Consider the following 14,151-nt stretch of genomic DNA (forward strand, 5'->3'; position numbering starts at 1 on the left):
TTTCATTCGATTATCCACGAGTAGTTGTTTCATAAGCCCTGTGCAGGATGTGGCTCTGCTGCTGCTGCTGCTGCTGCTGCTTCTGCTCCCGGGCCCAGTGAAGCAGGAAGCCGAGTTACGAAATAATTCGGAAACCAGACAGACACAGAGACCAGGGAAGGGGGACGACCGCGTCTTTTACGAGCGATCACAATATTTGATCGAATGTCGTCTCTCCCTCTCTCTCTCTCTTTCTCTCTCTTTCTTCAGTTTGAATGCGAAAATTATAGACCCGGCATCCAAGCATTAATGGGAAAGAGGCAGCATGGAGGTGCAAGCACCATAAATATCATAAGTTCATGGAGGCACGAAACTAGTTTTCCACCTCTTCCGCTCTTCAGCTCACGAATCTGCAGCCCGAAGGCGGTGCATCCGAATACGAATGACCCGCTGCTCCAGTACACCACAAAATAATGTCTTGTCTGTGGAGTGGAGTGGAGTGGAGTGGAGAGCAGCTCGGAGGCGTCTGCAACTGCGTCTGCGCCTCGCCAGCTCGCCTGCCCTGCCACAAGCCATAGGTCGAGGTTGTGGTGCTTTCTCGTTGCTTCCCAGTTTCCACTTATGGGCTGTCGGCTGTTGGCTGGGCACACTGGTCGCAAAGCAATTGGAGAGTGGACCTCGGAAACCGGAAAAGCGATTGATATCGGTCCTAAGGATATACATATAAGATATAAAACTAAGAAAATCATTTAAGTTATTAAAAGGTGCTTGCCTTGAGAATGGTAGCCATGGATTCCATAGAATACTCCAGAATGAATGGATGGATAAGTATTCAATTGTGATTCTCTCAATGAGAAGAGCTCCCTTTTTGATGCCATCGCCTCACGCCTCCACAAGTTACTGGTGGATGGCCACGGTGGATGCTGTGGCTGTGACTGTGACTGTGTCCTCGTGCCTCGCTGATCTAATCCGATCCAATCGCTTTTGCCTGCTGAAGCAGATGCTCACAGCATGTACGAGCAGTGGATGCTGTCCACTTGGCTCGTCTGCGATCTCCTCGAGACCCGTGCCATCGCCATCACCACGGTTCCACAGTTCGCCGCTCGTTTCGCATCTTGGGGCGAGTGCGTCGTGTTGCGTCTTCAGTAACTGCAATTGGTAATGCAACTGCCACTGCCACTGCGTCGTTGGGTCGTTGTTGCAATTGACGCCAGTTTCTCCTGCACACCTCTCCCCCACCCACTGTCAGCCACCTGCCCCTTCCGCAGGGATCTCCGCTAGATTGTGTAATAGATGCTGATGAGGAGATTTATGGGGCTGGGTATTAGTGTCTCCCGCCGCTCACGTTGCACTTTCGTTGGAAATTATCACATCTGTAATTAGTGGAGTGCCACTAGTGCCACGCCTTAAAACACTTTTTGCCCAAACCTCTTAATGAGAGGAAAGAGAGTGCCACATGTGTGATGGAATCTCTTTGTTAACTTAATGTTAAATGATGTAGCTTCGTGGGAGTATGCATAAGCCATCGATTTCTACAGACACAGTAACAGTTATCCCAGCCTCGAGCAAAACCACTCATTACTTTTGCCCTCAGAAGATATTTCCACCTGCCCTATTACAATCTTCCAACAACAAATTAGACCTAGAACCAATCCCGAAAGGTTACATCAAGAAATAAAATACTAAAACGTAACATTTGTTTCTTATTTATTTGAACAAATTACATATTATTATTTATCCAATGGGATGCATTCTAGCATTGCCTTTGGCAAAAATATTCTCCTCAGGCAGGACTGAACTTCATATTTATTTAGGCACTCTGGATAGGCAAGCTGGAGTATTCCTTGGCATCATCATCATTCTGCTAGCAAAAATATTCGCTGCCTTGTAGTCTCGATCGACTTTGGCTGGTCACACCTCTGCAGGTGCCCAGTATGGCCAATCTATTCCGATCTTTCGGAACACATTTTAGATGTGGACCATTGGGGATTTCGGTGGGTTTTCGGTGGCTTTTGGTCTGTTGGTGTGGCTAATGTGGATACGTCACGCCCGAATGGTTAATGGATGGATGCTGGGTCTGAGATCGGGCATGGGGGATCGGGGATCGGTGTCTGGCTGGCTTTGTCATCGTTTTGGGGCAAATTGCAAATGATCGGCCCATTACGGGCAGACCCCCAGATGCAAATCAAATAATGTCAGCGGCAGTGGCAGCAACAGCAGCTAGTTGCAAGCTGCAAGTTGCAAGTTGGGCCGATGTTTGCTGCTGCTTCGACTGCCGCATGGATTATGTAATGGGAAAGGTGCAGCAACTGCTTAGTTTAGTCGGACTGTTCGGGGGATGCTATGCTCATGCTGATGCTACACAAACGAACCACCGCTCGACCGGCCACCAACGCCACACACACAGCAACACAGCCACAATCTGTTGCAGATGCGACAAACGAATGGAGTCACCGTTATGAGTTGTCTGTAACTTGTGGACAGAGAGTCGCCGCCTCACTTTCGCCTACCGCCTGCCGCCTGCCGCCTACCGCCTGGCGTCTGCTGAGTGCCGCTTGTCCCATTCCATTGCATCTCATCTACATCCACATCCCAAGCCCCTATCCCTACCGCCTAATGGCAATGATGATGATGCGGCAGCATTTGGGCCACATTGTAGCAACTGTTGGCTGGCAGAGCCAACCATCTCCGCTATCCACCATCCACCATCCACCATATGCCACATGCCACTTGCCATCTGCAACAACCGCACCGCACTCCGATTCGAACAGTGAGCGTGGAAAATCGTTGCTTTTTCAGCATTTCGGCAGTGCTTTTCCGGTTAACGCTCGTGGGGCTCTGCAGAGTCAGCCACAGTGCCAGCCACAGCCACAGCATCTCGGTTCAGCTGGGTCTGGGTATAAAAGCCTCGGTCGCCGGTGGTGGTCATGTCAGTTGTGGATCCGCGGCGTTTCAACAGAGCGTATTCAAGACAGCGCAGTACTTACTCGAAGTGTTCCCAGCAATGAAAGTACGTGGACTCGATTCGGCAGGATTTTGGAATATCCCAAATATCACGCATACGCAACGTTGTGTTCCCTGATTATCCCTTATCCCTTATCCTTTATTCCTTCTCCCCTTGGTTCTCTTTGTTGTTTTGTTGATTTTTTTGAGTGGAGCCCTTGCTTATTGCTGGCTATCTGTGTCTCTGTCTTGCAGGCCTTTGTGTGTCTCCTGCTCATCGGAGCGGCCAGCGTGACGGCCAAGCCGAAGCCTGGCGGCAGTAGCGGCGGAGGAGGTGGCTGGTCCTCGAGTGGTGGCGGCGGCGGAGGTGGTGGCTGGTCCTCGAGCGGTGGAGGAGGCGGTGGCCATGGAGGCGGGGGAGGTGGTGATATCCAGATAATCAAAGTGATCACTGAGAGCGGCGGAGGCGGAGGTGGCGGCGGTGGAGGCTGGCAATCTGGAGGAGGAGGCGGTGGAGGAGGAGACTGGTCATCTGGCGGAGGAGGTGGTGGAGGAGGAGGCTGGTCCTCTGGCGGAGGCGGAGGTGGCGGTGGTGGAGATGTCAAGCTCATCAAGATCATTAGCCTGGGTGGAGGCGGCGGCGGTGGCGGTGGACACGGCGGTGGCGGAGGCGGAGGAGGCTGGTCGTCCGGCGGTGGCGGAGGAGGAGGAGGCTGGTCGTCCGGCGGTGGCGGAGGAGGCGGCGGTCATGGAGGTGGCGGCGGCGGCGGTACCAAGGTCATCAAGATCATCAAGCTGAGCAGCGGAGGAGGCGGCGGTGGTGGCCATGGAGGTGGTGGAGGCGGCGGCGGTGGAGGCTGGTCCTCAGGGGGCGGTGGAGGCGGCGGTGGCTGGCAACCAGCCGGCGGCTGGGCCTAAGACTGAACTGAATCCGCACCTCATCTGATCCTGCCCCAAAGTCCGAGCAGGAGACGGAGCTGGAGTCGGATCAGATCGGGGCCAGCAGAGCAGTCTGTAAATACTGTAAATATCCAATAACCGTTCTGTTTTTTTTTTGTTTTCCTGAAATGTTACTAAATTATGAATCAATTATATAGCAAATTGCATTTGCTTGGCAAACGTTTTGCATTATATTCTTGGAACATGGCCAATAGAAGCAATAAATCTCGACCCAACTGTTATCCTTGTCTTGTTCTCTCCAAGATCATCCTGGGACCAATCGGAAGATCGGAGTACAGCTATACAGCTGTGGTGAGGGGGTATGTAACCATCTAGACCATGGTACGAGTACTGTGGATTCACTTACAGCTCTAGTTCGGTTATTCAAATGCCAGTCGGCTGGTGGAATTCAGACAGAAGCCGTCAAAGAGTCATGCCTGTAGCGCTTGTAGCAGGGAATGCTGAGTTTTTGTGGCGCCATCTAACGCTCAGAGTGGCAGGCGAACGACAGGTCAAGGGAGAACCAAAAAGACGGTAACAGGTCAAAACGTCAGGTTATCTCTGTTGAAAATGCATCCAGGGACCTGTTAGAGGATTTGCCGCCAGAACGTTGGCGTCCCTATCGGCTATTCCCTTGTGAAAGTCAGTTGAGTCGGTTGCGTATCGGTCCGACGGAAGGGAAAAACCAAGAATTTAGTGAAGAGAAAAACTCTAAGGGAATCTAATTAGCTAAATCCAAGATTCGACTGCGAGATTCTTGGTTGAAGGCGAGTGGGCTGTTCAGTCGTCAGAAGCCGTATAGCGCTGAGTCCGGTTGGGGTAAGTGCTGCGGAGGAGAAGAGAAGGGCTAAAGGAGAATAAAGAGTTGTCCCATTTGTAGTCTTGGCGCTTAGAAATCGAGGTAATCAGTGCGGATTCGATCGTCCAAGGAAGCCAGCCAGCAGACAACAGCAGCCGCAAGCCTAACAAAGCGGCGTTTAAATTTTTGGGACTGTCTGGAAAGCGCTCAGCCATCGGAGAAGCGAGCGTGGAAGCAGAGGGAGAAGATATTTGGGCAACGCTCGGTCCCCCCCAAGCGGCTAGCTTTCCGAGGCGTTGGCGTCGGCACTTTAGTAGTCGAGCGCGACGCGACAGAAAAGGAGGGCCCGTCCCTTGGTCGCGAGCAGATCGGCGGAGAGAAAGTGTTAATCTAGCACCGTCGGAGATTGGCCGTTTGGCCTTTTCTTTGCTTTCGCGTACCCTTCACCTGCAGAAGCAGGGGAAAAGAATTTGTGCGGTTCCCTTTCGCCCAGGAGGTGGAAAGGAAACATAGATAACAGTCGGGAGAAATAAAATAGGGAAAAAAAGAGGAAGCAACGGATTGACAGAGTGATTGTATTCGTGTTCGTAAATGTATAATTAATTTTGATCTCGGTGCGGAGTTATTTAGGAGAGAATTAGATTTGATTCCGGTAGTGGCTTCTCGTGACTCTCGCCGATCTGCAAATATGATTTCCCCCTACCTTGTGCCATTTTAAGTGTTCTTCCTCCACAGCAGCTTTAGGTATTCATCGAGGAAAGCGCTTTCGCCGATGGAGCCATAAACTGGAGAAAAGGTATGAGTGGACTTAAATTTTGTTATTAATAAAGTACAACTTGAAGCAAGGGAATTAGGGCCGGTCGGTGAGCGGGAGGGAGAAGTGCCCACTCGAATTGGCTTCTGAACATTACGGAGTCAGCAAGCAAGTTAGTTTGTCCATTTCGGACTTATTTAGTATATCGTTTGTATTACACATAGCCAAGTATTTGTAGGAATTTTTCACATATATTTTCATTTAGCTACTCTTTTAATATGGGGAATTATATTATGGTATTTGCGGGTAATACTAGTGTTTTAGCCAGTAAGTGAATAAACTTTATAATGTGTTAATCTACCGTTTTGCTTTCGCTGGCAAATTCCCCATGTAGGACGTCCCGGACAAAGGGGCCATTCCGTCATTAAATCGAACGGTTTGGAATGGCCATGGTAGGGCGGGCGACACGACCTCGACAACACCAGAGGCGGAGTTGAGATACCATTCCAGCACAAATCCACAATTCTATCTAGGGATAAACAGTGTCTCCCGGTTAAGCATTTTCGTCGTGACACGCTACTTCATTCGCGGTATAATGCGTATAGGCCACCAGCAGGAGGAGGGGCAAGAACATCACTCCAATAGCCGACGAGCAGAGGCCGGAAACCCAAAGCGTGTGCTCCCCTTCGCTGAACAACAGCTAGCCTGGCAGGATTTATATACACAGACGTGCGTAGGTGATACGTTACATGCCATTTGCTGATCTGACAAGGAATAACGTTATATTGGCATGACATGGACAGGGCGATAGTTGGGCCAGCTGGGTCGAAGCGCCAATTATCGAAATCCTGGAGAGCCTCCAGTGCGGTGGTCTCGGGAGCAGCGGAACAGAAGGGACTGTCGAATCGCATCCCCTTATATACTCGTATGTTGCCTCATTATTGCCATAGTTGGTCCGGTGGCGATCTAGCATAAAGTCATACTGAAGCCATTCGGACTAAGCAGGTCAGGTCAGCCGATATTGCCCACTAAAAGTTCATGAAGATCTGAGTCGCGATGGGTTTCGGATCCTGGACAGAGCAGAGAGATGTACTAGGCGACAACTGCACCACCCCAGGACTGGATAGTTCCTCTCTATCTAGAGCTCTTCATAGGGGTCCCAGGGATATAATAATTAAATATTGCATTCTGCAATAAACAATAAAGCAATAAACAGGTAATTTAATTCACCAAGGCTCAGGCTCAGGAATCCTACGCTGTGATCCGATTCGTCTGCTGGCAGACGACACCATTTTGGATCAGATTGGTATAAAGATCCAATCGCATCAGCGCTTCGTATATTCCACCGAATACTCATACATCATTATGTACGATAGTTATAACCTGCGAGACATTCAGAATTTCTGCGGTTTGTTGACTTAAATTTGGGTTCTTTACGTGTCCGCCGATAAAGTAATAAAGTGCTCAATATGAGGACTCCTCTACATTTTTCATTGGGAGCTACATAAATAAGTCTTTAGTTGTCCTTAGTAATTACAAAAAAATCAAATTTTAATTATTTTATATTCAGTATGCAATATTTAGTCATTCTGCCCCTTCGGAACATTACCAAAAAGTCTTGATAGAGCTCAGTCTAGGATGATATCTCGCATGAGTGAGGGACCATCACCGTCATCACCTAAATGAATGAGTGATCGATATTATAATACATTCAAGTAAGGATATGCACAAACATTGAGCACTAAATTAGCCTTCAGAGTGGTCAGGCGCAGCCGTGCCAGCAGAGGGAGGCCAAAAAAGACTCTTATATCAGCCTGAAGGGCTTGTTGCTCTAGCTATAACCATTAAATTGTGCTGTAGGATTAGTCTCTGATTACAATTGTGTAAAAAAATAAATATGTAAATGATTCTTCACCAGTAGAGTGGGCACGCGAGGTGGACAGGTTCATTCGCCGGGCAAGGGGAACAATCCAGTCCTGGTATCGCCAGTTAGCCCACGATGACGACACGAAGACAGGTCAAAATATAACAGTTCCGCATGTTTTTATCCTTATACAATTTATATTTTTATAGAGCATAAACACTAAGAATTTTTGTTGTAATTGTTAGCCAATTGTGGCAACCGTGCTCCGAACGAATCTGCTACGATTGCGCCGAGGCGTCGTTCTAGAGGGTACCAAGAGCTATGTATGAAAATAGTTAGATGATAAATGACACAGCTGCGGAGAGCTGAGGCAAGTGCCAGGCCGAGGGCGACTGTGGCACATAATTAATGAAGAGACAGTGGCTCAACAGATTACAAGTGGCCAGTGCCGCCCCATGTGCTGCAGTTGGCAGTGAAGGCAGTGCTTGGCATTTGCCTGCTCAAGATCAATGGCATTGGGATTGGGACGGGCCGAGGGCTTCAGATTATTCAGCTTATGCTGAACCAGGTTCCGGATGCAGAAGCATGACTCGGTTGGATTGGGAGTGACTGCTACAGCGAATGCTATATAAGCGCTGTTCTGGGCCGGAATGGAGCATCAGTTTCGGTGGAGTCAAGCATCCAGCAGCAAGCTTCCGACACGACACGGAGTTCCTTTTATCAGTTCGATTCATCATGCGGTACACCCTACTCGTTGTGTTCCTGTGCGGACTCCTCTTCGCCTTTGTCTCGGCTGGCGGTGGCGGCCAGGGAGGTTGGCAGAAGAGCGGAGGCGGTGGTGGCGGCCAGGGAGGTTGGCAGAAGAGCGGAGGCGGTGGTGGCGGTCAAGGAGGCTGGCAGCAAGGTGGCGGCGGTGGAGGCGGCCAGGGTGGTTGGCAAAAGAGCGGAGGCGGTGGTGGCGGCCAGGGGGGTTGGCAGAAGAGCGGAGGCGGTGGTGGCGGTCAAGGAGGCTGGCAGCAAGGTGGCGGCGGTGGTGGCAAGCACGGCCAGGGAGGTGCCAAACATGGCGGTGGCGGATGGTAATAGATATCCAGCCAGTCCGTCGCGACCCCACAATTAAACGAAACCCACGATCACCTTCCAGCGATTGCCCCGGCCAAGATCTGTTCCCAGCACACCCTTCTAATATCTTTTGTTCTGATTTATCCTGTTTCTAATTGTATTAATAAAGAAAGCTCTGTTTAGCATTGTACAATCTAAAAGTAACGCTAATTCAGTCTATCGATCTCCCGGGAAGAATATCGTATGAGCAACGATTAACGCAAGTATGAGCAGCGCCAACCTATCGATAGGCCGCCCAGTCAACCGAAATTCAAATGCATGGAAACGCTCGCGGCTTAGACTCGTTTGCTTATCATTCTTTTATTATTCGTATTTATAGTATTATTTCGTCTGACTTGATCGCTTTCTTGCGCTTGCGTTTGCATTTTGGGTTACTTATAAATGGTTTACTGGCTTTCTTTCCCATACAGTGGCTTTTAGGCCGTGGCTGTTCTCTGTTTTGCAATCTGCTTAAGCATATTCTCGCCTTGCTTTCTCTCTTTTTTTTATATTATTTCTTCTTTAAGGTAATTTTGTTTCGTATTTTGTTTAGTTTTGCTACGCCACACATATACACACATACAACGTACTAAATTTTTGCATTTGTATTTTATTTATTACTGTTTTGTTGTTTTTGTTTTCGTTTTTGTATTGGTTGTCGTTTGATTTATTTTGTTTTTCTCATGTTTCGTATTTATTTTATTTGTTTATTTCATTTAGTTTCATTTGGAATGCGTATAAATAAAAACTTAAACAGATTTACTGCACACACATTTAATTATACGTTTATACGTTGTTGACTACAAAAAAAAAAAATATTTCCAATTTAATTATATGTATATATATATATACTATATATATATATATAGATTTTTGTTTCGCTCGTAGAATCTTTCAAGTGTTTAACATTGTGTTACATACATATACTCGCACTCGTAGCCTTTTCCCCCAATCCTTTGCTACCTTCAATTGCAATTCAATATAAAATCCATTTTGCCGCCGCCAGATGTTGCACTTGGCATACATATGTATGTATACTCGTACCTGTACCTGCACTCGTACTCGTACTCGTATTCATAGTCGTATTCATAGTGTATATGTATATATTTCTATATAGTATATTTCATCAAAATATGTATTCATGCCTAAAACCTGCAACTATTCCGGTCTCGTTAGTGGTTTGGCTGTGGGAAACCAACTCTCTTACTCTTTCGTTTCTTTGTTATCTAGACGATTTTTGTTTGTTTGTTTTTTGTATAGTTTACGATAATTAATTACAACAACATTTACTTTTGTATTTTCGATTGATGCTTAGCCTAATGCATTTCCCATTCCCTTCCTTCGGCCCCTCAATCATCATCATAATCAATTTCATCATCGATTTCATCCTCAATCGCTTTTCATTCGATTACTTGTTTGGTTTTTATTTTTACAGTGCTTAAAGTTCGCTACGGTTTCGCTCGGGGAGTGTATCCTTTAGCTCGATCTATCATCATCTATCATCCATCACCCATCCTTAACCCTCCTCCCTCTCCCTCTTTCTTTCTGTTTTTTTTTTTGGCAATGACTTACTGATTTTGTTGTCTCTCTTTCTCTCGTTTCAAAGCTTCGTTACTTCGTTACTTTCGTTAAGAGTTAAATGTTTTTGGAAGTAAGCTTCGATCTTCGTTCGTCTATAAGTTATGTATAGTATGTATATCGGTATCTGTATAAAGTAAATAGATTACGTAATTGCAACATATGCATCTGATTCTCTACGCACTCCTTCCACTCCGTCCTCCCATCACCTTTCCTATTTTCCCGCCGTACGGATTGTTCTGGCTCTGTTAACATTTTGGATTTGGATTCGATTCGATTGGTTTGTTTTTTTGTTTTGTGGTCGCTTATGGTAGTATTATTACACAATTTATTGGGTCTGCTCTTCAAGGGTTCAGGTCTTCAGGCTTCTGGCCTTAGTATTTTTTTGTAATTTGCTAATTTACATTTTCGATTGGCCCTCAGAAATTAAGGAAGTGCACGTAGACCAAAAAAAAAAAAAAAAAAAAAATATACATGCATCCTCGTACGATATATGTATGTATATATACTATATATTTTGTATTGTATATAAGTTAGTGTTTAAAAAAAGATGGAACAATAATGGTTAATCGAACAACAATTTCGTTAACATAAGTACATAGTAGGGGGACATACAATAGAATTGGTATGGGAATGGGAGGTGCTTTCAAAACAGTTCAAAGAGTAAAACTAAAAATGAAAAAAAATACAAAAAAAAAACACGAGGAAATTTTCAAACAGATAATATAAATATTTATGGGTTGGGGATATACAATACAGAGATATAGGGGTCGGTATATGCAGTGTGTGGGCGGTACTTCTCCGAGGGACTGGGGCTGGACCCTGGGCCTGGGCCTGGCTGATGGCTCGTTGGAAATTTGTATTTACAAAGACTGCGGGAGGAGCAGGAGTTGGAGTTGCGCTTGCAGTTTGAGTTGGGATTGGATGCTGGTGGAGGGGGGCCTGGTTCCAGTGAATCCCTATGACTCGTCCCGATTGTTGTGCACCCACTGGGCGGGCACCCACTGCGGCTCGCGCTCCAGCGAATTGATCTCGGCCAGCAGCTGGTGGTAGGCGCGCTCCGTGTCATTGTTGATGATGATCATGTCGAAGAGATGCCCCCATCGGGCCTCCATGTCCCTGGCCGTGGCAATGATGTCTTTGAGCTCTTCCTCCTGCAAAATGGAAGCACAAAATTCAGATGGAGTTTCAAATCCGAAGCGATGGGATGACGCACCTTGAATGGTTCCCCATTGCGCAGCTTCTTCTGCCGCAGCTTGTCGAGGCTGGGGGGCGCCACCAGTACCACATAGGGCTTGAGGTCGGAGGCTCGCAGCAGCTTCAGGCTCTGCGGATGCAGATTGAGGACGCAGATCTTGCCGCTGGCCACCACCGTTCGTATGGCCTCCAGTGATGTGCCTGTGGATTATTTGAATAGATTACTTTCAGTCCCGGGGTAAGCTCTGGGTCTTGCCGACTCACCGTAGTAGGCCTTCTCGTACTCCCCGTGCTCCACGAAGCGACGGGCCAGAATGTCCGCTTCGAAGGCCTGGCGCGTGATGAAGTGATAGTCGACACCGGGCACCTCGCCCTCCCTCCGGGCACGTGATGTGTCTGCAGGTTGAGATAACAAAAGAGAAATGAGGTTAGCCAGGGATTGAATGTGTTCGGCATGGGGGTGCAGCGGGTGTAGGGCGCAGGATGGAGGCTGGAGGATAGAGGATAGTGGGACACCAGAAGCCTGGGTATAGCTAGCGAATGCTCTGGGATTCAGTTGCAGAGGCTGTGCTTTACCCTTGGCCTTGGTCTTGGTCTTGGCCTCCTTGAGGCGCTCCTCGAGCAGATAAAACACTGCCAGGACACGCAGAAAGCGAGAAAGAAAGTTAGAGAGAAAGAGAGGCTGCAGGCCGCAGACTGCGAGAGGACTCTACTTACGTGGCACTGCGGCGGAGAAGCGCTCAGAGTCCGCCATTAGGCGCTGGCGCAGCTCGTGGCGTCCGATGTTGGGCGGTCCGATCAGGACGATGGGCCGCTTGTGGGTGGCCCGCGGATAGTACAGGGCCACCTCCTCGTAGGTGAGTATCTCCTCCGGATCGGTCTCGTCCGGCGCCGTCGTGGCGTACAAGGGATAGCTGCGAAGAGAGGAACAGGGAGAGCGAGATCAGTGGGGGATCCTTCAGGAGCAGGATGCTGCACCCTGGTACGAGTGGTGCTGGTAGATGCTTACCCGGCCTCGGAGCTGGCCTTCTTCTTCTTTTTGCGGCCCTTGCGCGCACAGAGCAGGGTGGCACCCTTGCTGCTGGCCCCGTCCTTGCCACGGGAGCGGGCCAGGCCCGCCTCCTCGGCGATGGCCAGCTTCATGGTCTCGCGCTGGTGCTGAAACGACTGACTAGGAATGAGGCCGGCCAGCGTCTGGTCCTCCTCGCCCTCGCGGTACGCCTGCCACCAGTTGGGGTCCTCGCGGCTGATCACGTGCAGCACATCGCCCTTCTGGAAGCTGATGCCCAGCTCCCGGCACGGAATGTACAAATCGTCCTCCGGGTCGTAGTCGAAGTGCGCCCGTACATGCAGAACGGCCGTGTCCCGGTGTGCCCCCAGCCCCGAGCCGGGTCCGCCGCTGCCGGCCAGGCTGCCGGGAAGGCCGAGGCCCCCAAGGCCCCCAGACGGCGGACTGCCCGCCGGCACGATGAGGAACGTCAGCGTGCCCTGCATCGCACCGAGCAGGGCGCACACCTCGTTCACAGTCTTGCCGCGCAGCTCCTGGCCGTTCACCTCCAGGATCTCGTCGCCCTCGTGGAGCAGGCCGGACTTCTCGGCGGCTCCGCCGCGCACGATCCGCCCAATGACCACCGCCTCACCCTCATTGCGCACGGTGGCGCCCAGCGGCTCCGTCGACTTCTCGATCTGGATTATTCGGATGTTGTCGTTCTGGTCGTTGAGCGTTCCAAAGCAGGCACTCATCGGCATGGCCATGGGCATTGGCATTGGCAGCGGCGGCGGTGGGGGCGACTCGCCCCGCGGCAGCGGCATTGCTCCGCGCTGCGCCAGCGTTGACGGGACGGGGACCACCGGTGGTGGCACCACCACCCCACCGGCCATCGCCGCTCTCTTCGCCGCTAACACCGGACTGCTGGCTCCGCTCATCGAACCCAATCCACCGGCGGGTGTGGGCGTCGGCGTGGGCGAGGGCGTGCCGTCCGTGTGGTTGGCGATGCGGTCGTGGGCTAGCAGGAGGCCCTCCATCTCGTGGCTGGTGAGCAGGTTGCCCAGCTCGATGGCCGCCGCGGTGTTCGACTGGGTGAGCAGCTCCACGATGTCCTTCTGCAGGCCGAGGGCGTTGTGGTGCAGGGGGCCGCTGACGCGGGGGCGTCGGCGCTGCAGGACGGCGGTACGGGCGGCCAGCACGTGGGCCACACTGGCGCTGGCCAGAACGCTGTGGGCTGCCGAGACGCGTCCGGCCAGCGTGCTGAGGCCGCTCTTGCTCAGCTGGCTCTGGAGGCGGGTGAGGGCCGCGATCAGCTCGCCGTAGCCTTGAGATGGGAGAGAGAGAGGGAGTCAGTGTCTGGGCAGTGGAAAGGATTGAGATGAGGACCCACCATCGATCTGCTCTGGCTGCGGCTGCAGCTGTGGCTGCGCCTGATCTTCATCCGGCAGATACGCCTCGTTCTCCACACCGGCGGGCAAGGGCATGGCTGCCAGTCCCGTCGGCGCCGGCTGCTGCTGCTGGGCCATGGCGATGGCCTTGCCGGGCGTGGCCGAGTCCTGGAGCGCCTTCAGCTTGCGAGAGCCGCGCAGACTGTTCCGGAGGAACTCATTCTGCTGGGCGATGCGCTCCTCCTCCTCGCGTCGGCGGCGCAGTTGCTCCTATAGAAAACGAGGGGAAGATTAGTCATGATTTGGCTTAGGAGTATGGGTGGTTCAGGGCTCAGGGTTCAGGGCGCTGGCTTCTGGCTTCTGTGTTCTGGTTTTGGCTCTGGGATTGGGACTACCACTGGGCGTTGACTCTTAAGTGGCGCACTTAATCCGCACTCACGACAATCGCGCTAATTTAATTAGCAGCTGAAAGAGCGACGCCACCTGAGCGGACATGCCGCAGAATCCAATGCCACAAAGAAGGTCACCACCGAGTGGTGGTCGTCCAACGCCATACCCTGTAGCCAGTAGCCAGTACCCTGAAAAGCAGACAGATAAAAGGTAACAACGTATATGTTGAAA

At 50.5% G+C, this 14,151-nt stretch overlaps 3 protein-coding genes across 14 annotated transcripts in view; 2 read left to right on the forward strand and 1 right to left on the reverse strand.

Annotated features, from left to right (window-relative positions):
* Positions 1 to 2,903: 2,903 nt before the first annotated feature.
* LOC6901392 (ctenidin-3) lies at positions 2,904 to 4,103 on the forward strand. Its single transcript, XM_002134044.3, has 2 exons — positions 2,904 to 2,989; positions 3,178 to 4,103. Exons 1-2 carry the CDS (start codon positions 2,984 to 2,986, stop codon positions 3,838 to 3,840), a joined length of 669 nt encoding a protein of 222 aa, XP_002134080.3. The 5' UTR covers positions 2,904 to 2,983; the 3' UTR covers positions 3,841 to 4,103.
* Positions 4,104 to 7,924: 3,821 nt separating this feature from the next.
* On the forward strand, positions 7,925 to 8,544 carry LOC6901391 (protein FAM98B). Its single transcript, XM_002134043.3, has one exon. It carries the CDS (start codon positions 8,014 to 8,016, stop codon positions 8,359 to 8,361), a length of 348 nt encoding a protein of 115 aa, XP_002134079.3. The 5' UTR covers positions 7,925 to 8,013; the 3' UTR covers positions 8,362 to 8,544.
* A 1,383-nt stretch (positions 8,545 to 9,927) lies between these two features.
* sdt (MAGUK p55 family member stardust) overlaps positions 9,928 to 14,151 on the reverse strand; it is a 67,032-nt gene continuing 62,808 nt past the window's right edge. For 11 of the 12 annotated variants that reach the window (XM_033381699.1, XM_033381700.1, XM_033381702.1 and 8 more), the window contains 6 exons: positions 13,533 to 13,800; positions 12,164 to 13,466; positions 11,872 to 12,068; positions 11,419 to 11,550; positions 11,174 to 11,355; positions 9,928 to 11,111 (listed from right to left, as the gene is read on the reverse strand). In XM_033381699.1, the coding sequence (XP_033237590.1) occupies positions 10,917 to 11,111; positions 11,174 to 11,355; positions 11,419 to 11,550; positions 11,872 to 12,068; positions 12,164 to 13,466; positions 13,533 to 13,800 (2,277 nt within the window). In that variant the 3' untranslated portion in view covers positions 9,928 to 10,916. Of the gene's footprint in view, positions 11,112 to 11,173; positions 11,356 to 11,418; positions 11,551 to 11,730; positions 11,788 to 11,871; positions 12,069 to 12,163; positions 13,467 to 13,532; positions 13,801 to 14,151 lie in introns of all 12 variants that reach the window. The other variant, XM_033381710.1, reaches the window with a different exon arrangement.

The sequence above is a fragment of the Drosophila pseudoobscura genome, chromosome X (assembly GCF_009870125.1).
Source record: "Drosophila pseudoobscura strain MV-25-SWS-2005 chromosome X, UCI_Dpse_MV25, whole genome shotgun sequence".
In the NCBI taxonomy this organism is placed as follows: Eukaryota; Metazoa; Arthropoda; class Insecta; order Diptera; family Drosophilidae; genus Drosophila; species Drosophila pseudoobscura.

Bases quoted from the DNA above. Each gene is read 5' to 3' on its own strand.
- LOC6901391 (XM_002134043.3), top strand. From the start codon at position 8,014: ATGCGGTACACCCTACTCGTTGTGTTCCTGTGCGGACTCCTCTTCGCC.